Genomic DNA, 26443 nt, shown 5'->3' on the forward strand with positions numbered 1-26443 from the left:
GATAAGCATGATGGGATGATGAGCCTGCAAAGGAGACTAAAAAGGAGTGAATTGATAGGTAGGAGAAGAGCTAGGAGACAGAAATGTCATAGAAATCTAGAGAGAAGTGTATATTAAGAAGAAGAGCATGATCAATAGTGCCAAAGGTGACAGAGAGGTCAAGAAGGATGACTATTGAGAAAAGACCATCAGATCTGGCAATTAAGAGATTATTAGTAACTTTAGATAGAGCAATTTCAGTTGAGTGATAAAGTCTAAAACCACATTGCAAAAGGTTAACAGATGATTGTGAGGAGAGGAAGTAGAGGCAGCAAGTTAGATAATCTTTTTCAAGGAGTTAGTCTGATAAAGGGAAGAGGGACACAAGGGATGATAGGATCTTTAGGAAAGGCTTGTTTTGTTTTTAAGATGGGGGAGATTTGGGCATGTTTGAAGATGTAGGGAAAGGTCCAATTGATAGGGGGGAATTGAAGAGGTTGAGAAAGGGAGGGGATGATCGAGGATGCATTCTTCTAGAGAAGACAAGAGGGGATGGGATCATGTGCATGTGTAGAAATGTTGGATTGAGCAAAGAAAAGGATCTCTTTTTTATCAGAAACGGGGGAAAGGGAGAATGGGAAATGATGTCAAGGGGTCTTGAGATGAAGAGAATGAAAGAAGAGGTAGCTCAAATTGAATGGCCTCATTTTTTTCAGTAAAATAAGAAACAAGGGGGCAGCTAGGTTGCGCAGTGGATAGAGCACTGGCCCTGAAGTCAGGAGGACCTGGGTTCAAATGTGACCTCAGACCAAACACTTAACACTTACTAGCTGTGTGACCATGGGTAAGTCACTTAACTCCAATTGCCTAAAAAAAGAAAGAAGGTCTTTTGCTGAGACACATAAGGTAGAAGAATTTGTGGGGGGGGGGGCTTAAGGAGATGAGAAAAGGATTGGAATAACTTTGTGGGGGATGAGATAATCAGTCAATGATAGTTATCTGCATAGAGATGATAGTTAAACCCATGGGAGCTGAGATTACAAAGAGAGTTTAGAGAAAAATGAGAAGTCCCAGGATAAGATCTTGGGGTTTATCCATACTCAGGGTATATCATGTGAATAATGATTCAGTAAAGGACATTGAGTAGTTGTCAAACTGGTAGAAAGAGAACCAAGTGAGAGCAATGTCAGGAAAACCCAGAGTGGAAGGAATTTCAAGGAGGAGAGGGTGGTCAACAGCATCAAATGATGTAAGAGAGATCAAGAAGAAGAATAACTGAGAAAAACCCATCAAATTTAGCAGTTATAAGGTCATTAGTAATTTTGGAGAGAGTAGTTTCATTTGACCAATGAGGTTGGAAGCTAGATTACAGAGGTTTTAGAAGAGAATGAGAGAAGAAGATGGGTCAATGACAGCGGAAAGCTTTTCCAAGACGTTTGGATGAGAAAGGAAGGATGGAAATAGGATAAAACCTTTCAGGTTGGGCCTGCTGAGGATTTTTTTTTTTAAGGATAACACGCTGGAATTGGAATTCTCTGTCTTTTCATTTCTACTTCCTGGATTCCCTGGCTTTCTTCAAGTCTCAACTAAAATAATCTTAAAAAATTTGCTAGAAGCCTTTGTTGCTGCCCTTTAATTCTACTGCCTTCTTTCTTTGCTTATTTCCAATTTATACTGCCTGTATCTTGTTTGTACATAGCAGTTTGTATATTGTCTCCCTGTTGGACTGTAAGCTCCTTGAGGGCAGGGACTGTTTTTTATTTTCTTTGTATCCCTAGTACTTATCACATATCAGGTGTGTAATAAATGCTTGTTGACTTTACGTGGCTTGTCCTGGCAATCTGCAGGAGAAGACAGGTGGGGATGAGACCAAAGCTCCCTGTAGAGAGGTTGGCCGTGCACAAGACATTACTCCATCTCTAACACTATATGATTCTAGCCAGACTGGCCTTCCCCATGCTGTCCCTCGTGCCTGGAATACACTCCCTCTTCACTTCCACTTCATAGAATTCCTTTCTTCCTTCAAGATTCAGCTTAAGCACCACCTTCTTCTACATGAAGCCTTTCCTAATCCCCTCCACTGCTTGTTTCATCTCTTTTAAGTTATCATATAATTATCTACTTTCTACTTATTTGTATTTATTCTCCTTATATTCATTCTGTATATATGATAAATGTCCTTGTTGTCATTTCTCTCTCCCAAACTGGAATTTAGAATTGCAAGTAGAGATTGTTTCATCCACTGAATTTGTATCTCCAGAGCCTGACATATATTCTGGAACATAGTAGGGCTTCATAAATACTTGTTGATAGATTAATTGCCAAAGCCTTTTCTGACTTCCTCCCCTATGTCCCGCCCTTGCTAAATAACATTTTCCCCTCCTTCTAACTTTCCTAGAGTGCTTCATATGATTGTTTCCTTTGACCCCATCGCATTTGTATTATTATATTTATCTGTGTAACCCTTGGTTCAAAGGACCTCATTGGTAGAGCTTGGTTACCCAATGCCCTATACCAACAGGAGGGGCAGGGCAGAGTTGGTGAAGAGCGGGACAGAAGAGAGATCTGGTGATTACATTTATATGCAAGGTTCTGCCCTAGTAGTCTCCCACTTGGAGGCTGGGTTAAGAAATAGGTTCAGCTGACCCTTCTCCACCAGGCTCTCATGAAGCAACTCAAAGCAGTCCCCAAGGTTTAAAGTCAAAAGAAAGACTTAGTTTAGATCCACTAAACTCTGGGTGAGAGGCTAATGAGGGAAGTTTGTCATATTGCATTGAAAGTCCTTAAAGTATCTAGTTCAGCAGTCAATTAGGAAGTCTCGTCATCATCATACAGTATAAAGGCACCCTCGGTCACATGTATATAATTGGAAATAGGCTCCACAAAGTTTCTAGGTTGTGAACTGGAGCCAAACAGGGAATATCTGCAAAGGTACCAAGGAATGACCCAATAGCGCAGTTATATAGGCACATTGGTGTGTTGGTAAATGTTTAACAATCAGTTTTGGGAGGGATGGGAAGAATGTCCTCATAATACACTCTAAGTTTAATCTGCATCATTAACGTTTTCCCATCAGTTTTTAAAGTCTAGAATCAGAGGATCCCAAAGTGGGTGATATTGCCCCCTGGGGGACACTGGAATGATGGGGGCAGGGCACATAGTACCCTCTGGTGCCATTATGGGATGTTGAATAAAAATAAGGGGGCCATGGAAGCATAAGGAAAGAAGAGAAGAGAAGAATATTCTGAATTGGCTTCTGTACACCCAGTAGCTGAGAATGGAAACAAGATACATATTCTCTGATCAAAGAATAGCTAAAGAAGTTGTAGCAGCTAGTAGCTAGGAAGACCACATGTAGAACTAGGAAGACCACACTTAGTATCTGTGTCCTAGGCAAGTGACTCTCTCTCTCTCTCTCTCTCTCTCTCTCTCTCTCTCTCTCTCTCTCTCTCTCTCTCTCTTTTAGGGCGATTGGGGTTAAGTGACTTGCCCCGGGTCACACAGCTAGTAAGTATTCAGTGTTTGGTCTGAGGCCAGATTTGAACTCTGGTCCTCCTGACTTGAGGGCCAGAGCTCTATCCACTGCACCACCTAGCTACCCAAATGAGATCATTTTTGCAAAGCACTTAGCACAGTGCCTTTACTCCCTGGCTGTGTTTGGTCAGAGAGACACACACTATAAGCTTCTGAAATGGGGCTAGGGGTCTTGGGCTCTTTCCTTTGTGTGGCCCATGAATGCAAGGTGAAGGAATACTGGATGCACTTTGACTTTGTGAGCCTCAAATAGTCAGGAGAGAAAGCAACCAGAAATCTAGGAACTACAGTCCATCCTGGAATTTGCCAGAAGCCACATGGTGCCCAGCCAAGTGCCAATCCACCGGCCAGCCCTAGTCTAGCAGTAGCAGTGATGCAGATTCATGGGATAGTTGTGTATCTGATAATAGGTGATTACAAGAATAATTTGCCAGGTGACATTGTCTCATTGTACTTAGCTAGGAGAGTTCCCCAAAAGCCATCTGTTGATGAGCACATCAGACAAGTCTTTCCAGTGCTTACTAGAGCTTCTCTTCTTCCATCACTTGTGGAAAAGGCAGCATGGTTTAGTTATTAGCATACAAACTTTAAGTAGCCTTGGATTGGTAAGTTGGGGAGACCTGAATGTGAATCAAGTTTCAAACACTTACTGCCTATGTGTCCCTGGGGCAAATCACTAGACCTCTATTCCAGTTTCCCCAACTGTAAAATGGGGATAATAATAGCACCTACCTCCCAGTGCAGTTGTCAGACTAAAAACGAGATAATATGTGTGAAGAATCTTGCAAACTTTAAAGCAGTATGTTAACTCATTATGAGGCATGGGAGGGAGAATTTTGTGGAGAAAACCCCCCAGCATGTTGGGTGGACCTCTTATGACTCATTTGTGAAAGGAGACGGACGAGAACCTCTCATTATCAGCAGGCATAGATGGATGCGTTGTATTGTGCTTAGGAGAAAAATGAGAATGTTTGCAAAAATTTGACTAGAGAAAACAACGATACCCGTATTGCTGCTTGGGGAGAGAAAGTAGCTTGGTTACATTTAGACTGGTGCACGCTAGAACCGGGATGAACGCATTTGGCAAACCGGCCGTTGTACCCCAGGCTAAAGTGGTTTGGAGAAGTCAAAAACTCCTCTCCCAGAGTAGGGGTGAGAAGAGAGAAGAGAACTACATTTCCCAGCGATCTTTGCGGAAACAAGCTGATACAGTAAAATGTCATGTGGGGCATGAAGGAAAGGCTTGCCTGAAATTCACCTCGCCCTAATCCGCTTTTCCATTGGTCGGAAACCCGAAGAGCTTTGTAACCCTCGAGGTGATTGGTCGGTTTCTGTGGCGCCATGTTTCCCTCTCGTTCAACTTGGGTGTTTCCGTTGGGACCGCAGACTCTGACAAGTCGTGGTTTTGAGCGCAGACTCCCACAGTAGCCGGAGACTGAGGGAGACGTTGTTGGTCTCGGTTCGGAAGATCCGGTGAGAGGGGAAGAGGTCTCGTCTTGGGGCCTGAATCCTGGGAGGGAGGACAGGGGTGGACCCAGGGGAAGATCGTTGGCCTCCTCCAAGCCTCCAGGGACCCTAGGGAGGATCAGTTTCAACTCCCCCATTTTACAGATGGGGAAGCTGAGGTCCAGAGAGACGACCCGACTTGTTCCAGGTCACAGAGATATTAAGTTAGGATTCGAACCGAGACCCCAGATCTCGAGGGATTGTGATGCTCCCGTCACCACACCAGACTGCGAAAAGGACAATTTGAAGGATCTATGGGGACAACCCAGGAGTGGCAAGGGACATTTGGGTGTCTGCAAGAGTTCTCGCAGATCACAGCCTCTCCATCCATTCTACTATTGTCAATGAATCCCGATGTTTGTGAACGAATCAGACAAATAACACAAGGAAAGGACATTGCAGACCAGGGGCCTGATTTCTAGTAGTTCTCGATTAACAGCCCCTACGATTTCTTGCTCATTGCAATCAGTTGTGAGCAGTCTCTGAGAGCCAGTCTCCGAGAATGAAAAAATGAATTAAAACTCAGGCCCTGCCCTCCAGGAGCTTACCTTTTAGTGGAGGAGATAGAATATGTATAGGCAAATGAATTAAAACTCAGGCCCTGCCCTCCAGGAGCTTACCTTTTAGTGGAGGAGACAGAATATATACACACCTAACTATTGCACATATTGAAATTTGGTAAAGTGAAAAGAAGAGGTCCACACAAAGTGCTATTGGAGGAATTGGTCACAGAGAGTTGGTGGAGTCCTGATGTGCCAGCTGATCAAACTTTTCATCCAAGCTAAAGCATTGTGACATAAATGAACAGATTCTTGTACATAAACTTCGTTAACATCTTTTACTGGCTCTGAAATAGATGAAGAGTTTTATTAATAATGAAAGATTTTGATGCCGCTATCAAAGCCCTGGCTACTTATTTTTCCTAGAAAAGAGAAGACAAAAAATAAAATAAGCCAAAAAACACATTGTTTAAATGCCCTCGCCATAGCACATAGTCCATTAATCAACTGTCATTAATACCCATTTTATTTCTTTCCTGCTAGAAATAGAAAGAAAAAATTAATTAACCAGATTGTATTAAGGAGAGAAATATAATTCTCTTGATTCAGTTTCCTGATTGAAATACTTCATATTCTGAGGCCAACTTGGAAGTAAATCAGAATTTCTTGAAAATTCTATATGGTTGTAGAATTTTGAAACAGGTGGGTATGTTGGATATAGTGATGCTGCTGGGGAAATTATTAATGATGACTGGGTAATAGAAATGGTTTCTTTTATGCTCACATATTCTGAACTTTGTTTCTTTGGCAGGTGCTGGAGAAAGCAGTATGTACCAGTATACCCCACCTTCTACCCCTATCTCTAGAAAGTAAGAAGTCTTCCTTCTTAAAGGGTTTAAGACATAAGTCACATTTACTCTAACCTTTGTCCAAAATAACAACTTTCTTATGGCAGCTAGAGGGGTATATTTCTTGAACATGGATTTGAAGGAACCTCATGTATTGGGAAAGAGAGAGAGCTCAAAAAAGAATTGTGGTAATTCCTAATATGACTCTTTTAATCCCCATATTTTGGCTTCCCTAGTTCTCACTTTTACAGTATGGTTAGGGCAAGTGGGAATTGCCTATAGAAAATTGAAATTTCTGGATCTTTAATTTCAATTCCTGTTTATGTAGAATTCGCAATAAAATAAACTTAATGTATTGATACTACTGGCTATTACCCAATACTTGGTAATACTGGGACACAAATTGTTTATAGATTTAACTTTGTCAACCATATCTGTATTATTAACTCATATTTATATAGATTAAGTTTTACAATTAACTTTCCTCCACAACAGCCATTTGAGATGAATATTTCAAGTATCACTAGTCTTCCAGTAGTGTCAGAGCCAGTATTTAAACCCAGGCTTCCTGACTACAGATGCAGAGCTTTTTCTGATACACTACACCACCTTTTCATTGCAGAAATGGGAATTTTAATCCTGGTTTTGCTGTAAACTAGTGATATATGATTCTAACCTCCTCTTTCAGCCTCCATTCACAGCTCCTACATCTGCAAAATGTCAGCAATACTTGTAATACTAACTTGTTTTCCAGAGCTGTTATTAGGGCTGTTTGGAGGTGATAACATCTTTTGAAAATACACAATCTTATGTAAAATGATAATTCTCGCATTTTAAATAACTTTAAAAGGTTTCTTCCTCTCACGTATTTATTTTACTGTCTTCTACCTATTCCTAAGTGTTTTAGGGGATAATAACAACAAAAAATATAAATGAAACCATCACTTCCTTTTTCCCCATTTGAGTTATGATCTTCTACTTCTTTACATATAGGGGATTATGGTCCTAAACTGGCAAGCTCTAGGTTTAAAATGAATCTGCCAAACTCTTACTGTCTTGACATGTCATAAGGTGGGGAAACTTTTTAATGTTCAGATCAGGGTTTCGGGCTAAAGTCTCATATTTGCTGAAAACTTAATGCTTTCCAGGCCTTTGCCATTTAGGACATCTTTTTTCTTAGAACTTAAAAATTCAGGTGCTAATGGTATGCATTTGTTAACTGAACAGTATTTTTTAGAGAGTGTATTAATTTTAAGTTACCTTAATCAGCGTAGGTATTCAAATATATAAATAAGAGCATGAGAAAATTTAAGAAATAATGAAACCCCTGCAAAGAGTTGTAAATTATTATTTACGTGTTTGGAGACTTATTCACTAGTTGAGATCTTTTATTAATTTGAACTGTGTTCTAACAGTCATTGTATTTTTGTGATTCTTTTTTACTTTTTCAGTGTATTTAACATGGATTTCTTGCTGTTATTGCTGAAATCAGTTATGTAGTTGTGGAAAGCATATGTGATCTTTTGGTTTTGCTTTCTTTGTTCTACACCATTTCATGTCATATTTAAATTCTTTATAATTTTCATTTCTTATGGTACAATAATATTACAGTAAGTTTTTGTGTCCATATCTGTTGTATGCAAGACACTGTACTAGGCCCTGGGAATAAATACAAAAACAATAGTGAAAAAATCCCTGTATTTCAAGGGCAGCTGAGGGAGGAGAGAGACTGCAGGAAGAGGAAAGGGAGGTGGTCAACACTGTAAGAGGCTGCAGAGAGGTCAAGTTAAATAAGAAATTAGAAAAGGCTTAACCTGGCAGTTAAGAGATCATTGGTAACCTTGGAAGAAAGAGTTTCCATTGAGTGTTAGGGTGGGAAGCCAGGATGTAAGAGTTTGACAAAAGAGTGGGAGGTGAGGAAATGGAGGCATGTAAATGAACGTTTTAAAAAATAGATTTTTTTGTATCTTTTGCTTTAATAGCACTTAAATTTCTGCTTTTATTCCTCCTCCTCTTCCCTCTCACAGGAATATTCTAACAAAATTTGTTTTAAAGAAAAGAGAAGTGAAAAAACTATCCACATTTGGAAAAAATCTGAAAAAAATATGCTGTGTTCCATACCTGTTGGTCTCCCATTTCTGCAAAGGAGTTGGGGAAGGAGGAGCTACTCCTATTTCTTCTTTGGGTCCATTCTTGTTCTTTGTGATTTTGCAACGCTCACTTTTAGCTGTTTTGTGGTTTTTGTTCTTTCCATTAACATTGTTGTAGTCATTCTGAGTACTGCTTACTTGGTTCTGCTTACCTCATTCTCCATCAGTTTGTGTAAGTCTTTCCATTGATCATATTGGTTGTTTCTTACAGCACAATAATATTCCATTGCATCCACATACCACACTTTGTTCAGCCATTCCTCAGTGGACAGGCAATAGATGATCTTTTCTAAGGGCTTGGCTAGGCAAGGAAAGGGCAGGTAGATGGCACAGTGAATAAAGTCAGGAAGACCTGAGTTCAAAAGTAGTCTTAGATAATTACTAGCTATGTGACCCTGGGCAAGTCACTTAACCCTGTTGGCCCTAGTTTTCTCATCTGCAAAATGAGCTGGAGAAAGAAATGGCAAACCACTGCAGTATCTTTGCCAAGAAAACCCCCAATGGAGTCTTAAAGAGTTTGATATGACTGAAAAGACTAAACAGCAGCAAGTGCAAGAAAACAGAGATACAGGATAATAGCTTGAGGGTAGGGCTTTCAAGTAAAAGTTATATATTGCTGAAGGAGACTTGGGCATGTGTATAGGCAGTAGGGCTGGAGTCAGTGGATTTCATTTTGTTTAATGCCTGCTGTGTGCCAGACACTGTGCTTGATTGAAAACAAAATAAAGAAAATGCTCAAGGAGGAAAAAGAAGAGGGGTCAAGAGAACAAGGGGAGGCATTGACCTTGGCAAGGGAAAGAACTGCTTCGTCAGAGACTGAAGCAAAGAAGGAAAGAATAGCAGATCATGAAGAGGGCTTTGGAGGTGTGAATTAGGGAAGAAGAAGGAGTCTTTGATGGGTGTCCTCTATAACTTTTTTTATGATATCAATATTTTACTTCCAACTCCTTAAAATATTACTTTAGATCCATAGCCAACACAAATAATCTAAAAAAAAACCCACCTGTTTTAAAAGAAAAGTTTTAAATGTGTTTTAAAAAATGACTGATTAAAAGGGATATCTCACGTGGACTTACGGGATTCAGAATTTAAATATTATTCAACACAAGATTTGTTTGGACTAGTTAATCATACTACCTACTGTAGTGTAATCGAATCTCTGTAACTTTCAAAATAAATATTAGAATCTAAGTGTGCCGCATTCTAAGAATTCTGTAAATATTAACCAGCTTCAATTTTCACTTCCGTGATGATTTCATTTAGGTTACCAACCTCCCAGAGCCCTTCTAAACACTGTGCTACTTCTGGGACAAGATCTAGAAATTCAGAGGAGTCATCTCCACTGCCCTCCATTACTGAGCGCCTAAACTTCATCTGCCCAACCAAAGAACTGTTGGAATATTACCAAAAAAAGATACTTGAGTTTGATGAAGAAAATGAAGAACTATTGAGAAAACTGGAAAAATATGCCCACCTATACAAGGACTGGGTAAGAAAAAGCAATGTAGTCCTCGTTCTAGTTTTTCTCACTAAATTTGTTCTTTAAATTATAATTAGAATGTGGATGCCTGTAGGAAGTATCAACTTGTGTCCAGAGTGGGTAGCTATAAAGAATGTTGTATTAAAACATCTTAGTCATACCAAATCCTGGGATATGTATTCCTTGTAGGCCATATCCCTCCAAGAGAAGATGGTGCTAAAAGGTTTTATGTAAGATTCCTATGTTTAATACATTGTTCATATAACCCTTGCATGGAGCAAATTTAATTTAAATGTTCCCTCACATATTTTGTACCAGCTGGTACAAATAACTCAAGTCCATATTCCTATTAGAATGTTCTATATTGATAACAGCTACATCTCAAAACACTCTTTCAGAAACTGACTTTCAGTACTCTGTAACATGGTAGCTAATTGACTTACTGTAGTCTCATAAATCATTCCCACAACACTTAAATAATATGCAGCTTTTTATACTCTGGAATTGTACTGAATGTTACTATATGAACTGGATAAGATTATATTTAGGAAATACCCTCTCTGAGGCTCTGGATCATTTCACCTGCGCTTTTTTTTTTGTTTAATTTTTTAGCACAAACTGGAATTGGAAATCCAGCAGAGGGAGGAAGAGATTGCTGAGTTACAGAAAGCCCTAAGTGACATGCAGATTTACCTCTTCCAGGAGCGCGAGCATGTGTTGCGCCTCTATTCGGAAAATGACCGCTTAAAAATCAAGTACTGAGCAGAAAAAAGGGCTCATGATACCCTAGAATTCAAAATAAGAAGAGAACCCAGAAATCATCTAGTTCAACCCCCTCTTTTTATAGATGAGAAAACTGAGGACTAAGGTCCAGAAAGTTTAAATGAATTGCCCAAGGTTACACAAGTAGGGATTGGAACCCAGAATCTCTGTTTCTTAATCTAATGTACTTTTTATTCTGCTGGGAGCTGACAGTGGGGGAGATTTCAAATATGCACTGGATAAAAACAAATTTTTTTGGGGGGGGCAATTAGGGTTAAGTGACTTGCCCAGGGTCACACAGCTAGTAAGTGTCAAGTGTTTACTCTGAGGCTGGATTTGAACTTGGGTCCTCCTGACTTCAGGACTGGTGCTCTATCCACTGCGCCACCTAGCTGCCCCAACAAATTTTTTTTTCATTCTTTCTAGTCTGTTTTGCTTTTACTGATTTAAAAGGGAAAAAAAAAAATCTGTGTACCAATCCCTTTTCCTTTCCAGTGACAGCTAAGAAAACATTTCTAAGTTTTTCCCTGGTAACCCCATGCTCTGTTATCTGAACTTTTATGAGATTAGAGGTTAAGCCTTGTTAGTGGCCTGATGAATATAATATGAAAATGAATGGGAAACTGCCTGATTGTTATTCCTTTAATCGCTAAAATATATATATTACTTTTTATTTTAATTAAAGAGTCCTTTTTAGTTGTAGTACACCGTAAGTTGTTTTTAAGAACATTGTGGATCAGTACAGCAACTTAGCAAATAGATTAGAAATCTTTCATCTAGGCATTTTCACAGTTCATAGTGTCACAGAAATGAGGAACCTAATAGTCATTAGATAAAGCCTACAAAAACTGCCAGAGGTATCTTTACGTGAGGAACAAAAGTGATATAAGAAAAGAGTACTTATATGACCATAGAGCTCTGACCTATTTCCATTTTCATAAAAATGTTCATTTTGCTGAAAGAGACTCTATTTCTTTTTTTAAAAAATTCTTTGAAATATAGGAGTTGGGGCAGCTAGGTGGCTCAGTGGATAGAGCCCCAGCCTTGGAGTCAGGAGTACCTGAGTTCAAATCTGGCCTCAGACACTAACTGTGTGACCCTGGTCAAGTCACTTAATTCCACTTGCCTGTACCACTACCACCACCCCACAAAAAAAAAGAAATACAGGAATATAGTAGTACTGTTTATAGTAGATCGTTAAATTTGGAATCAGGAGACTCTAATGCTTACTAGCAATGTGGCTGGGCAGGTCAACTTTTCTGAGCCTCAGTTTTCTAATTATAAAGATGAAGATAATAATTCTTGTACAAGCTTCTTCATTAGTTAATTGTGAAGAAATTTCTTTGTAAATTTTAATGCAAAATGTAAATGTGAGTAGTTATTATTTTTCACAGTCGTGTAGAAGCGGGCTAGCTTTGTTTCTTTCTGCAAGAGAGAATGCCCACCAAATGGAAAAGGGTATATGTTCTAGGAACAATTATTGATAATATTCTCTGGTGATTATAGGGAGCTAGAAGACAGAAAAAAAATTCAACATCTCTTGACCTTAGTGGGAACTTCTAGTGAAGTAACTTATTTTCACAAAGAGCCTCTACACAAAGTAAGTGATTATTGGGACAGCCTGGTCCATAAGATTTTTTTTTTAATGAGGTATGGAACTCAAAGTTATAGAAACAACTTAGAGCAATCAAAGCAATTGTGACCAAAATCTGTCATGGGTAAAACTGGATGGAGAATCCTCTTTTTATAATAGCTGTGTTTTAACATAAATAATTCATTTGACAAATATTTATTGAACAACTACTTTGTATAAGACACTATGGAAATTGTTTTGTCAAGTATAGAGGATAAAATAGTCTTTGCCTTAATGGGGTTTATAGTCCATTAAACTAGGAGCTATTAACACACACACACACAAAATACAACATAGAATATGAAAGTATAATAAGAGTCAGGGTAGATCATAAGAAGGAAAGATTACTCTCAACTAAGGGGATCAGGGAAAATTTCATGGCAGGGATGGCATTTGAATTGGGCCTTGAATGAAGGGTGAAAATTGGATAGTCTGATGTGTAGAAAAAGAGCATTCCAAATGTAATAATGTATATGTTCAAAAACATGGATATAATGTCTTGAGTAGTTTTTTTTTTAAACTTAAGTTTTTTACAGATTTCTTTATGTTTATAGACATTATTTCTTCCTTTGGGACTCTCTACTTGGCCAATGCTAAGAGTAAAATTCCTTTGTTATTTGGGTAGGGAATTTGGAAAGGAGACTTTATTTCTGCTGGTAAATTTTTGTTTATGGCACATTAGTTTATGTATTGGATGGATTTTTAAGTTTATTAGAGTAGGAAATCATCCTCTAGTGACATTTTGGCCATGTGGTAGCTGAATGCCATGTGGAACCAGCAAGTGCTCTGTCTTCTTTCAAAAATTAAGAAAGATTAAGATACTGGCCCACAGGGAGAACAAATGGCTTGCCAGAGTTCAACGTGAATCAGGTCCATACTTTGGTATAAAAGGAAGTACAGACCCGAGGCCTTAATTCCTCTGTTTTGGCCATGGAGTCTCATGCTTAATTTAGTTCCTTTTGTGTCTGTGTGCAACTTGGTGAATGTGCTGTGGGGATGATGTTTGATCTTGGGGGTACAGGTTGAAAAGTGAAACGTTTTCTTTAAAGAGAATGTCCCTTTTGATTCTTTTAGGTTACTATTCCCCAAAAGACTGTTCATTTCAAGCAGGCACATGAACACGAGTTCATCTCCAGAGCAGGTATCAATGAGCAAACTTTTTTCTTCGGAATCCAAACAAGTAAATGAACATTGAAAAAAGATACTGTGCAATAAAATTTTTTTCCATTTATTTATTTATTTATTTTTGCGAGGCAGTTGTGGTTAAGTGACTTGCCCAGGGTCATACAGTTAGTAAGTGTCAAGTGTCTAAGTTCAGATTTGAATTCAGGTCCTCCTGACTCCAAGACCAGTGTTCTATCTACTGTGCCACTTAGCTGCCCCTGTACAATAATAATTGATACTAATAATGGTGACCTGGTGACACTCTTAAGATTCTGAAGAGCTTTGTAAGCAATTGAAGAAAGATTAAGTTTTGTTCAGTGTGGCTAGTGTTGCATATTATGTTACATTTCTTTTGAAAATTAATGATCCAAATATGATATGTGTGTATATATATGGCAGCTTTGTTCACCAGATCGTTAAATTAATGTGACTATCCTCAAACAACTGGGATAAACAGGAATTACTAAGAAAATAGATCCAGCTCAGAAGGAGTACTCTGCAACTCAATGCAGTATTTGGTAGTGAAATGGGTATTGTTAATCAGGAAGAGTCCTACAGAGTTCCTTACTATGTTTTTAGGGGGAAAATACTGTGTTTGCTGTAAAATTTTCTTTTCTCTCATTTTCTACTAGACTCTTTTCTGAGATCAGACTGAGCACCTCTGTTTTTCACTGCTAGAATAAAACGGGTAACTGACCATCTGGAAGAAAAGCCAACTAAATTATTTTCCCAACTAACCTGTTTTCTACTGCAGGCACTAAAAGAAACTTAGGAAGATCAATAAAAGAGACACAAGAAAGTCCTGAGAAATGCCCAAGGGACAATCAGACACTTATGCTGCAGGTAGAAAATATCTGTTGGCAAACAATGACAGCTTCTGACTTCCACAAAATTAAAGTCTTGTGATATTTTAGGCACCCACTTACCACATACAGTTCTCTACTGTTTACTGTAAGATGAAATATAACAGGCAGAGTTTAAACGTTTAAAAACTCCTGCTTCCTGACTGTATAAAGTCCTTCTTTGGGGTACTCTAAATTCTTAGCCAACATCAAGTGTGAAATTGCTTTATTATTGGGATAGGGAATATAGAAACTGACAGGAATATCCTTCCTGCCAAATTTTCATATGTGACACATCCACTATGTCACAGATAGGTTTTTAAATTCCTTAAAATAGTGACTCTCCTTCCAGTGATATTTTGGCCATTTGGTAACTGAATGGCACATGGAACCAGGATTCTTTATCTGATTACATTGGAAATCCTGGCCCTATGAAGGTAATCCAATTGTTTAAGTAATGTTTTCTAGCTATAAGTAATGACTACATTTGCACTTGACAGCAAGATTCAGAGAGGGCAGTCTTATGATTATTTGGTTATAAGGTGACTGTTCTCCTTAACCAAAAAAAACTAAGTAAAAATTCTCTATGTTCCCTGCCTAGCTAGAGGGCTCTTAGCTTGTCTCAGTGCCCAAAAGGGAATACTAGAACCCCAGGATTAGGAAAAAGTCACTGGGTTTTCCCACAATACAGTCTAAATTATATACAGTTGATTATTTTGTTGTGTAGTCTGGCCTCAATAAAGACAATGCAAAGAAAGGTCTGTTTAACATTTTTTGCTATTTTGTTAATGTTGCTGCTGATTATAAATTTTGTTAGAAAGATATTTAGTGTCTATTCCTGTGAGTAGTTGTAAAGGGAAGTTGAGCTGGGTATTCTACCTTTTGTTGATCTGCCTAGGTGGAAGCACTGCAAGCTCAGCTTGAAGAGCAGACCAGGCTTGCCAGAGACCAGGTTGAAGGGCTTTTAGAAGACCGACGCATCTATATGGAAGAGGCACAGGTTCAGCATGAGAGAAACCAGGAGAGGATCAAAGTGCTGACAAATAAGTGAGTGCCTGTGAAGGTCTCTACTTTTGTCTTATTTTCCCTGAATGGTTTAACAGTAAACAGTTGTATAATTTATGCCGTCATTTTTGTTATGATCATGATTATTGCTACTTTAAAGAATCACAGAATTAGGAGTTTTGAAAGGTCATCTTAGCATCATAGATTAGAGCTGAAAGAGATTTTCAACATAAACTAGTCCAAGCTCTTGCCTTAGGTCCTAAACATGTGCGAAGGTAGAGAAAATCATGCAGCTCTTCTGACTGACTCTGTTACAGATATATGTTATACAACCTCAACTGGGCCCTCACTGCTGCTAGGTAATCCTTCTGTATCTCCTGTATCAACTCATTATTCTACTTTCCTTAGCAGCAGTTCCAGACCTTTGCATCATTCCTCAAACCTTCCATGGTTCCCCCTTTCCCATTCTTTCGGCATTGAACCTTGCCTCAAATTTTATAGAAAAAGCTACCTCTTCTCCTCTTTTCCTCATTTCATACATGCCTTCTGCCATTCTCCTCCTTCATCTCTGCTTTATGATTCCTTACCAGAGCTAATCCCTCTGCTTATTCGAGAGATCCCACTCCATTTCTACCATACCATTTGTTTTCAGTCTCTGTCTACTGGCTCATTCCCTACTGCCTACAAGTGTGCTCATGTCTCCTGCATCCTGAATAAAACCCTCACTTAATCCTTCCCATCTTCTTCCCCCTTCTGCCCCCCAGTCTGCTCCAGGGGCTTCCTGTTGCCTCCAGGATCAAATACAAAATATTCATCGGACATTCGTAGTCCTTTAAAACCTAGGGTCCTACTACATTTCCAGTCTTATTATACTTAACTCCCATGTACATGCTGTTTGAGCCAGTGACACTGGCCTCCTGGCTGTTCTATGAGCAAGACACTCCATGTCTTGATTCTGAATGTTTTCTCTGACTCTCCTCCATGCCTAGAATGCTCCCTCTCCTCATCTTCTCCTTAGGATAGGAATCATTCTCAAATAAAGTGGACCATTTTGTTCAGATCAACCTCTTCCAGGCTCACTGTGTCATGTTGCCTTTGCCAATGGCACTGTTTTTAAAGTAGTTATATTCAGCTTGTAGTCCATGGGAAAGGGGGAGGTTCATAATGAAATCAAGTCAACAATATGTAGATAAAGTGATGCCAGGCTTGTAAAGCAAGTATTTTATAAACATGATTTCCTGGTTTTAAAAGAAAAAACCAGAACAGCTTATCCCCAAGTTCCCATAAAGCATAGCACTTTTTGTCCCAATGTTTCCTGCTAGCTATATCGTAAAAGTAGATTCTGTTTTCCCATAGGAACAGTGTCACAATTGATTGTTTGTATTTGTGACCAAAGATTTGGCTTGAGATGCATCATGGATATAATAATTATAAATAATAGTAGCTTAGAGTTCTATGTAACAGAGCAGTAATACTTATAACTAACAAAAAGCTTTTCAGTTTTACAAAACTTCTTCATATATATCATCTCATTTAATTTTAATAACAACTCTGTGAATCAGTACAAGCAGTATTATAGATGATGTCATGAAAGCAAAGGTACAATAACCATAAATCTCTTGTCCTATTAATAGGAGGGAAAAGTGCTAATTGCTATCCTCCTTTTAATATATTCCAGACCTCTATTGGTTTGTTTCTACCAATAGTACTGTCTTGTAAAGAAGTTGTATTCAACTTGTGGTCAGCTATTGTCCTCAGATTTTTTTTCCTTTTTTATATGCACTTTTTTCCATTCCAATCCTGTATTTGTATTTTGGCATTTTTCCTCAACCTTTTGCTTTTTCTTATTCAATTTTCTTATTCAGTTTTTAATATTACCTTTTTTCCTGAATTTAAACATTTCTCAAAAGGCCTTTCTATGCACATAGCAAAACACAAAAAGAATTGTCTATTTGAAATGGAATATTTCATTTGCTTGCTTTTTTAAAAAGTATATTATAATTCACTCCTTGTCTGTACTTCCCTCTGAACTTCCTTCTGTTGTCTACATCTTAAGAAATATTTCAGTGACCCTTTCCTTTTTGGCAACACTATTGCTAATTCTTCCTTTCCCTTAAAAAATTCCTCCCTACCCGTTAAAAACCTAAAGAAGGGGTCAGGAGAAACTTTGTAAAAACAAGCACAGTCAAACAAAACAAATCTGAATAAAATGGCTGTGTCCAAAAATGTGTGCCTTTGAACCTTGAATCCATCGCCTCTTTATCAGGAGAGGTAAATAATAGGCTTCCTTTGGAAACTTGGTTGGCAATTGCTTTGATCAGTGCTTAAAGTCTTATAAAAAATGTTTTTCTTCGCAGAGTTGTTGTCCTTGTATAAATATTCTGGTTCTAATCACTTCACCCTGTATCAATTCGTATTACCTAGAATTCTCTAAAACTATTTTGTCATTTCATACAGTGCAATAATATTCTATTATATTTATATACCACATTGTGTTTATTCCCTAATTCATAAAGACCCCATTACAATTCTAGTTCTTTGCTTTTCTTCCTGCTGAGCTTTGAATCCCTTCTGCAGGATAAGAAAGTTTGTTTTGCTTGTGACTATTCCCTCCTAGATATTATTCTCCCTTTTAACTGCCCCTCTCCCTTTCCTGCTTGTTTACTTGTTGAGTTTGATACTGTATTATTTGTGTGTTCAATCCTCTTTCATTTGTTTTGGATAAGAGTGAGCTTCATCTGAAGTGGTGCTCCCCACGCTTCTTCCACACTCTTCCCTCCCACCTAGCAAGGTGATGAGACCTAGCAAGTTCTATCCCCTTCTTCCAATTTTATATACTAGAGTATTCCTTTTACCCTCTTTTCTCTTTCCTTCCTTAAAATCTTCAGAATGGAACTGCCAATCCACCCTTAAAGTTCTTAAGGGCCACATCCATTTCTTCTCCCACTATTATAATGTTAGCACTACCTCATCGTACAACCCCTTCCAATTGCTTAAATATATTTTCCTTTTTAGGTTTCTTTGGACTTGTTTGCTTTTCAAAGCTCTAGTCTTTGCATCAGCAGTGCTTAAAAATCCTCTGTTCTAAAGTCCTCTGTTTTGAAGGTCAGTTGTTTGCTTATAGCATTACATCAGCTTTGCAGGAAAGTTATTCTTAGTTGTAACCCTTTATCTTTTTACCTTTTAACATATTATGTTCTAAGATTTCCTTTAGTTTATCTTAGAAGCTACCAGGTCTCGTTCCCCGGTAAATGTAGTACCTTCCTGTGTTGATCTGGATTTGGGCTAGTACATAACTGGGCCTTTTTGTTTTCAGGGTTTCTTTTGGGAGGTGATCAATGGATTCTTTCTGTCTTCATTTTGCCCTCTGATTCTGATAGATCTGGGTAGTTTTCATTTGTGATTTCTTGAAATACAGAGTCCATTTTTTAAAATTATAGTTTTCAGTAAGTCCAGTGACTCTCTAATCATTTCTCTTTGAGCTGTTTTCTAGGGTCATTTATTTTTGCTATTAGATTCCTTATGATTCTTTCAGTCGTTTGATTCTCTTCTAATAGTTCTTGCTTTCTTATGGAGTTACTGATTTGTGTTTCGTCTATTCTAGTTTTCAAGGGTTCCATTATTTGGTAAGGTTTACTATTCTTCTAAGCTATTTACTCTCCTTTCATTTCTTTTCTCTGGAGCTTTTATTTCTTATTTTATGCCTTCATATTTACTAGGTGGAAAATCGATTTTTTTCCCCTATAATTCCCTGCTCACAATTGTTAAAGTTATGTGCTCCTTCTTTTTGAGGATTTCTAGATGCACAGTAATTTTTTTTTATATCGCCAAGTGCTTTCTTTGATTTATTTATCTCTTTAGCTTTAGTTCCTGTACTGAAACTTTGTTCCCGAGTCAAGTTCCACCCCATCTAGCTCCTCTGGGTGGGGTAGTGGACTATGCTTGGTCTTGCTCTGGGTCCCCTGTATTACCTGTGTTGACTTCTACCTCCTGGGTTGGGGCTCCCCTGGATCTTTGAGGCTCAGACCCCAGGTCATCTGTGACAGGGGTTCTTAATTTGGGATTGTGAATTTTTAAAAAAATATTTTGGTAGATCCATCCCAGGGGTGACAGTGCTTCTAGATCCCATGATGCATCACATGCTGCATCACACAGAGCAGCAGGTTTCAGCTCTGCAGGTCTTTCCTGTTTGTTGAAATGTCCATGGTTTTATCTGCTTCAGTGGCTCATATACAGAATGGATTACTGCTTTCTGCTTCTGTTGATTATGAACAAAAGCTTGGGAGTGCAGGAATGCAGAAAGTATTTTAAATCACTCTCGAAAAAACTTGGTCAGCTTCCTGATAGATGTACACTGGAAACTGGATGATAGAATATTAATTTTATTAACTCTCTGGGAGTGGGTTACATGATTCTGCATCCCCAAAATTACCCAAATGTCTTGGTTTTCTCTTTCCTGGATGAACTTCAGAAGTTGTCTACTGCCATCAGACCATATTGTTTCATTGAATTTGATAACTTCATTCAAAGCACTAAGCAGCAGTATAACAATTCTTGGCCTCTTTCAACAAAGACAAATCTTTGTGACGTGCAAACCGAAATCAAGCTGAGATCACCTTATCAAGTTTCCACATGTGGACTAGGATCAGCCAGTGGATTCACATCTTTATTTTCTGTGGAATGTGAAAGTGCTAGTTAGAGTTCTTTTGCTCACCAGTGATTGAAGTCAGTGATTTTGCCAGGGATTGTGGTATTTATTCTTAGTCTCTTACGTGGGGCTCTGAAGTTGATTTAAGGCTTTGATACCATAGAAAGTCTATTCCAGAATGGTGGTGAGAATTTCAGTTATATCATTGCATTTTTCCTTGGAATAGCAGCTTGTCTATACCAGTGTTGTTTGTTCATCTACTTGGTGCAGGAATGTAAAAATCTTTCTTGACTTTTGGCTTACTTTGTCTATGCAGCATGTATCTATATGAACTCTATAACCTCTGGCAGCTTTTCTTTAATGTGACTATGGCAGTTGGGGTTAAGTGACTTGTCCAGGGTCACACAGCTAGGAAGTGTCAAGTGTTTAGTCTGAGGCCACATTTGAACTCAGGTCCTCCTGATTTCAGGGCGGGTAACTCTATCCACTGTGGCACCTCGCTGCCCCAACCTCTCGGTGAAGATTTCTACCAGACCAGACAGAAGTTTTATTTTTCCTCCTTTCTCCATCTTTCTTTTTGTTGTTTGAAAACAATATAATCTGCCTCTGAATATTCCTGCCATGGAAGGCTTCCAAAAGTCTTTGAAAACGTTACTGACTGAGGGATCATCATCACAAAGAAGACAGGCTGCCTTTTTGCTCTGATGAACTTGTGGAAGGATAAAGTAGATTTGGAAAATAACTAGTAGCAAGCAGCACATAAGCCTTTCTGAAAAATTCAGTGAAAATATAAATATAATACTAGGTCTCCAAACCAAGTATGAGCCAGTACCAATATTGTTTTTTGCCTCTGGGAGGTAGTAATGTAGATTAGATAAAAAGATGCTATGGTATACTGGCAAACTTATATTTGAAATGAAAAAGTAGTTGGTAAGTGGCGGACTGTTTGATTATACACTAATGGGAACATGCATTATTGTATCTAAAGGTGTTCTTTTTTTATTGATTCTTTTATAGTCTTCACTTGAATCCTTTACCTTAGAAATTACCTAATTATGAAGATGATGCTGGCAGCCTCATCTAGGTGGGAGCTTTAGAAATTTTTTGAGAAGACAGTGATGTTTATAAACTATTTGTGTGCTCCAGAGAAAGAACTATGGAGTTTTAATGCAGATCGAAACATACTATTTGCTTTTTTTTCTTCTGTTTTGTTTCTTCTTTCTTGTGGTTCCTCTTATTGGTTCTAATTCTTCTTTACAACATGACTAATGTAAAAATATGTTTAATAAGAATGTATATGTAGAGCCTATATTAGATTGCATGCTGTCTTTGGGATGGAGATGAGAAAGGAGGGGGAGAAAATTTAAAACTCAAAAGCTTATGGAAGTGAATGTTGAAAACTAAAAATTAATTAAAAAAATAAACTGTGTATAATCTTGGAAATGATCATTACTAACAAGTGTTATTTGCATTTACTATAAGGCAGAAAGTTTACCTATCTCTGTAGAACTGTTATTACCTTTCAGTGCTTATAGAAGTAAGCCATTAACTGCCTGAGTAGCCCTCCTGATAGAATTGTGAAAGATGTCCAAGTGCTTTGCAAGTCTACACTGTTAATCCAGGCATAAACAAAAGCTGCCTACAGTTATAAAATCTATGAGACATCAATCCTGCTTCTGGCAGCTGTATTCTTGTATGTTTCATTTTTTAAAAAATGAAACCAGCGTTTCTAAGCAGAAAATTTTAAGGTAGCAGCAGCCTGAGATAGCAGGGGCAGTACTGGAGTGGGGGTCAGGAGACTCATATTCAAATCCTGACACTGCTGCTCACTGACATTTGGTAACTCACTGCCTATTTAGGTTTATTTATTCATTTGTAAAATGAGGGAGAGGTTGGATGCAAGGTTCCTTTCATTTCTAACATTTTGTAATTTTAGGGAATTTGGTATCATTGAGAATGCTGGTTAAAAGATATATTTGCAAGTAAAACAAGATGTCAGAAAGAGGCTGAGGAAGGACCAGGACATAGGTTTCCAACCAACCATTTATATTATATGCATATAATATACGTTACAATATAAACCTTGATTAACCAGAACTTTTTTACTGCAGTTAGTTTTTAAGAGGAAGAAGCAAATGACAAGAAAAGCTGTTATAAGGAATTTGTTTGAATTTTTAAAAAAAGTAACAGGGTAGGTGCTAGGGTCAGTACATATTCAACCCCTTCTCTTATAACTACATGGTTGTACAAGAAGAACTGACATTCAGAATCTTGACCCTGAGGCACTACATGATCATAAATCATCAAAGAAACAGGATACTTTCATGGAATGCATAGATTAATAAGGTTTTCAACAAGATTTCAAAAAGGATTTTCAACAATAATTGAAACAAAGATTTTTAAAATTTTTATATATGTCAGAAAGATTTTGTTCCCTCTTTCATCCGTCAGTTCCCACATCACTCCGTATACATCTAACATTTTTTTTTTTGGTGAGGCAATTGGGATTAAATGACTTGCCCAGAGTCACACAGCTAGTGGGTGTTATGTGCAGGAGTCCGGATTTGAACTCAGGTTCTCCTGACTCCAGGGCTGGTGTTCTATCCAGTGTGCCACCTAGTTGCCCCTACATCTAACACTCTTGCTTCTCCCAAATTGAAGATGGTTTGTTGACGAGAATTCTGTGAATCCTTGAGGGAAACTAAATTTTTGCCAAAGATACAGAGAAATCCTGGACTTTTGAATAGTTGTGTTAATTATCTATAGTTTTTTTATACTGCTTTTTGCTTTTAAGAACAATTTCTATTATATCATCTTCACACTACCACATGTGACATGAAGATAATTGTTGTTTATCCAGATTGTAAAGAAGAGGAAACTTGAAGTACAGAAAAGTTGTGTGACACACCGAAGGTCTTTGTCACTAAGCCAGTATTAGAGTTCATGTCTCATAGCTCCAGGTTCAGGACTCTTTCCACTACCATGGGAATCATGGATGTTGTATTCACAGAATATAGCTTTTCTTGGTAAGAACTAGAGAGTTTAGCCAGGGGTGGGGAACCTGTGACCTCGAGGCCACATATGGACTTCTAGGTCTTTGGTGGTGGACTTTTGACTGGGTGCAAATTTTACAGAACAAATCCTTTTATTAAGGTGATTTGTTCTATGAACTTGAAGACCTAGAGGGCCACATGTAGCTTTGAGGCTGTAGGTTCCCCACGCAGAAGACATTTTGATAGCAATGAATCCACACGTCCTCCTGCCAAGTATTGGTATGTTTTTCTTCTAATGTGGGTGTCATGAGGATCTTTTTATTGTCCAAGATAATTTGTGCTGTCATGGCACAAATGCTCTTATTTTCCATAAGCCTGACAATAATATAACTTATTTGCTTAACAGAGCTATGCCTTGATTGCTCCAGAATGTCAGCACTCAGAGATTTTCATTTCTGGTTTTCCACATGTATGTATTAAGCTCCATCCTCTTGACTAGAACTCCTCTTTCTGTGCTAGAAACAGGTATACTGGAACTTGAAGATCTGCTTCCTATAAATGCTGTTGCCTTGAGATCCAGCATATTTTTCTTCAGTTTTGAAGTTTTGCTATGGTATAAAATGAATGTACCATCTCCAGGCTAATGCAAAATAGGAGTGTTTGTCACAGTCTTTAAATATGTGAAATGTTATCTTCAGTTAACTACAAGATCAAAGGCCTTAGCTCAGTTAAATTAACTCCTTTAGAGGAATGCATCAGATCCAGAGCCCCATTTCTATTATGTTCCCTCTGAAACTCCATTAAGCCTCCAGTGTGACAAGGTTGCACAGAGGGCAGAATACTTTTCACCCTTTTTTTACAGGCCACAAGTGCCAAAAATGGTCTAGGAAAGCAGTTTTTATCCATCCTGTACTCAGTATGCATTAGTAACATTCCTGATCTTGTTCTGGGCTGTAGGAATTACTGAGTATACAACCGTACTGTCTTATACTTGTTCTTTTTGGCTATTTAAAACCTGCTTCTGTTGACCGAGAAGTAGTTTTGTGTTCTGTGAGAGAGGAATGAAAGTATTGTAGAAATTTTCTGTACCACTACACACAAAACCGTAGACATATAGCCCCACTCTAGAGACAAAATTCTCTGCAACTTTGTTATTTATGACTATGCTGATGCTTTCCTTTTTTCCCCATAGTCTTTTTTTATTTTTTCCCACTTAATAATTTTTATATAATTTTTCCAATTACATGAAAAGATAATTTTCAGCATTCACTTTTACAAGATTTTGAGTTCCAAATTTTTTTCTCCCTTCCTCCTCAAGATGTCATGCAGGCTGATATAGGCTATATAAGTATAATCATATTAAATATATTTCCACATTAGTCATGTTGTGAAAGAAGAATCAAAACAAAAGGAAAAAACCATGAGGAAGAAAAAAAAATAATATTCTTCAATCTGCATTCAGAATCCACAGTTGTGGGGCAGCTGGGTGGCGCAATGGATAGAGCACAGGCCCTGAAGTCAGGAGGACCTGAGTTCAAATCTGGCCTCAGACCAAACACTTGACACTTACTGGCTGTGTGACCCTGGACAAGTCACTTAACCCCAATTGCCTAAAAACAAACAAACAGAATCCATAGTTCCTTCTTTGGATGTGAATAGCATTTTCCATTATGAGTGACTTGGAATTATCTTAGATCATTGCATTGCTGAGAAGAGCTAAGTCTGTTAAAGGTGGTTATCACACAGTGTTGCTGTTACCGTGTATGATGTTCTCTTGGTTCTGCTCACTTCACTTAACATCAGTTCATCTAAGTCTTTCCAGGTTTTTCTGAAGTCCACCTGCTCATCATTTCTTATAGCACAATACTATTCCATTACATTTATATACCACAACTTGTTCAGCCATTCCCCAGTTGATGGGTATCCCTTCAATTTCCAGCCACCCACAAAAAGAGCTGCTATAAATTTTTTTGCACATGTAGGTCTTGCACATGTAGGTCCTTTTGCCTGTTTTATGATCTCTTTGGGATACAGACCTAGAAGTGGTATTGCTGTTCCCCATCGTCTTTAAAAGATTGTAATTTTCCTATTTCCCAGTACAGTAGGCATCAAAGGTGGAGTTTAAATTTATTTTACCATACTGGCTTAAAAGTTGAAATAAGTCTCCTGATCATTAATTGTTTTGATAAATCCATTTCAATATAATTGGCTTCCTTTGTAATCCTACACATTTTATTTTATGCATTTAAAAATATTCTGATGGAGTTTAAATTTATTTTACCATGGTGGCTTAAAAGTTGAAATAAGTCTCCTGATCATTAATTGTTTTGATAAATCCATTTCAGTATAATTGGCTTCCTTTGTAATCCTACACATTTTATTTTATGCATTTAAAAATATTCTGATTAAGGGTCCATATGGTTCACTAGCCTGCCAAAGGGGCCCATAATCGAAAGAAAGATTAAGAGCTCTTAATTCTGTTGCATCTTAGGACAGGGGGCTGGCACTTCAGAGTTCCTTTGGTCCCTAGCACTCCCTGGGCTTTCTGAGTTCCATGAATCTTTTTTTTTTAATCTTTTAAAAATTTTATTCTGTTTATTATTTTTTTTATTTTTAGGCAGTTGGGGTTAAGTGACTTGCCCAGGGTCACACAGCTAGTAGGTGTCAAGTGTTTGGTCTGAAATGGGATTTGAACTCAGGTCCTCCTGACTCCAGAGCTGGTGCTCTAGCCACTGCGGCACCTAGCTGCCCCTCCATGAATCTTTTTTCAGGGGGCCCTTCACTTCTGTTGCTTCTTGTCACTAAGTGACTGGGCTATGTGTTTGTGTTGGCTTTGCTGGTGGTGTCCTTTCCTATTTTTTTTTCCTTTCCTGATGTTCATAGACTTCTGACTAATTTTGTGTCATTTGGGGCTCAGAGCAGGTACTTTTACTGTAAATTCTCTCTCTTTTTTTTTTTTATCATTATTCTGGTATACATTCGAGATTTTTGCTGGAGTAGGACTGTGAAACCTAGGTAGTGTGCCTCCATTTACACAGTTATCTTTATTTTGCAAGGCAGTGGGGTTAAATGCCTTGCCCAGGGTCACACAGCTACTAAGTGTCAATTGTCTGAGGCCACATTTGAATTCAGGTCCTCCTGACTCCAGGGCCAGTGCTCTATCCACTGCGCCACCTAGCTGCCCCTACACAGTTATCTTGAATATCAATTGCTTTTGTCACTATTTTTCCAATTTGTCGTGGTCAATTGGAATCTAATTTCAATTTTTGAGTATTAACCCACTTTCAATTTGACTTCACTTACATATTTAAACGTTTTCAGTTTCTTCATCTTGTTTATCCAAGATACTTAATAGAATAGATCCCAGGATTAATCTCTGTAGGGTGCAGCTTACTGGGT

General features: G+C 38.1%; 1 protein-coding gene and 1 pseudogene across 3 annotated transcripts in view; both read left to right on the forward strand.

Annotated features, from left to right (window-relative positions):
* The first annotated feature begins 4828 nt into the window (after positions 1-4828).
* Positions 4829-26443, forward strand: part of CCDC77 (coiled-coil domain containing 77) — a 45304-nt gene continuing 23689 nt past the window's right edge. Inside the window, exons 1-9 of one of the 3 annotated variants that reach the window (XM_021001555.2) lie at positions 4830-4986; positions 6063-6221; positions 6331-6388; positions 9781-10006; positions 10610-10752; positions 12266-12359; positions 13467-13533; positions 14311-14399; positions 15297-15445. In XM_021001555.2, the coding sequence (XP_020857214.1) occupies positions 6348-6388; positions 9781-10006; positions 10610-10752; positions 12266-12359; positions 13467-13533; positions 14311-14399; positions 15297-15445 (809 nt within the window). In that variant the 5' untranslated portion in view covers positions 4830-4986; positions 6063-6221; positions 6331-6347. Of the gene's footprint in view, positions 4987-6062; positions 6222-6330; positions 6389-9780; positions 10007-10609; positions 10753-12265; positions 12360-13466; positions 13534-14310; positions 14400-15296; positions 15446-26443 lie in introns of all 3 variants that reach the window. The other 2 variants (XM_021001554.2, XM_078156033.1) reach the window with 2 other exon arrangements.
* On the forward strand, positions 19601-21213 carry LOC110218662 (vesicle-trafficking protein SEC22a pseudogene; annotated as a pseudogene).

Source organism: Phascolarctos cinereus, unplaced genomic scaffold (assembly GCF_003287225.1).
Source record: "Phascolarctos cinereus isolate Bilbo 61053 unplaced genomic scaffold, phaCin_HiC Scaffold_1;HRSCAF=81, whole genome shotgun sequence".
In the NCBI taxonomy this organism is placed as follows: domain Eukaryota; kingdom Metazoa; phylum Chordata; class Mammalia; order Diprotodontia; family Phascolarctidae; genus Phascolarctos; species Phascolarctos cinereus.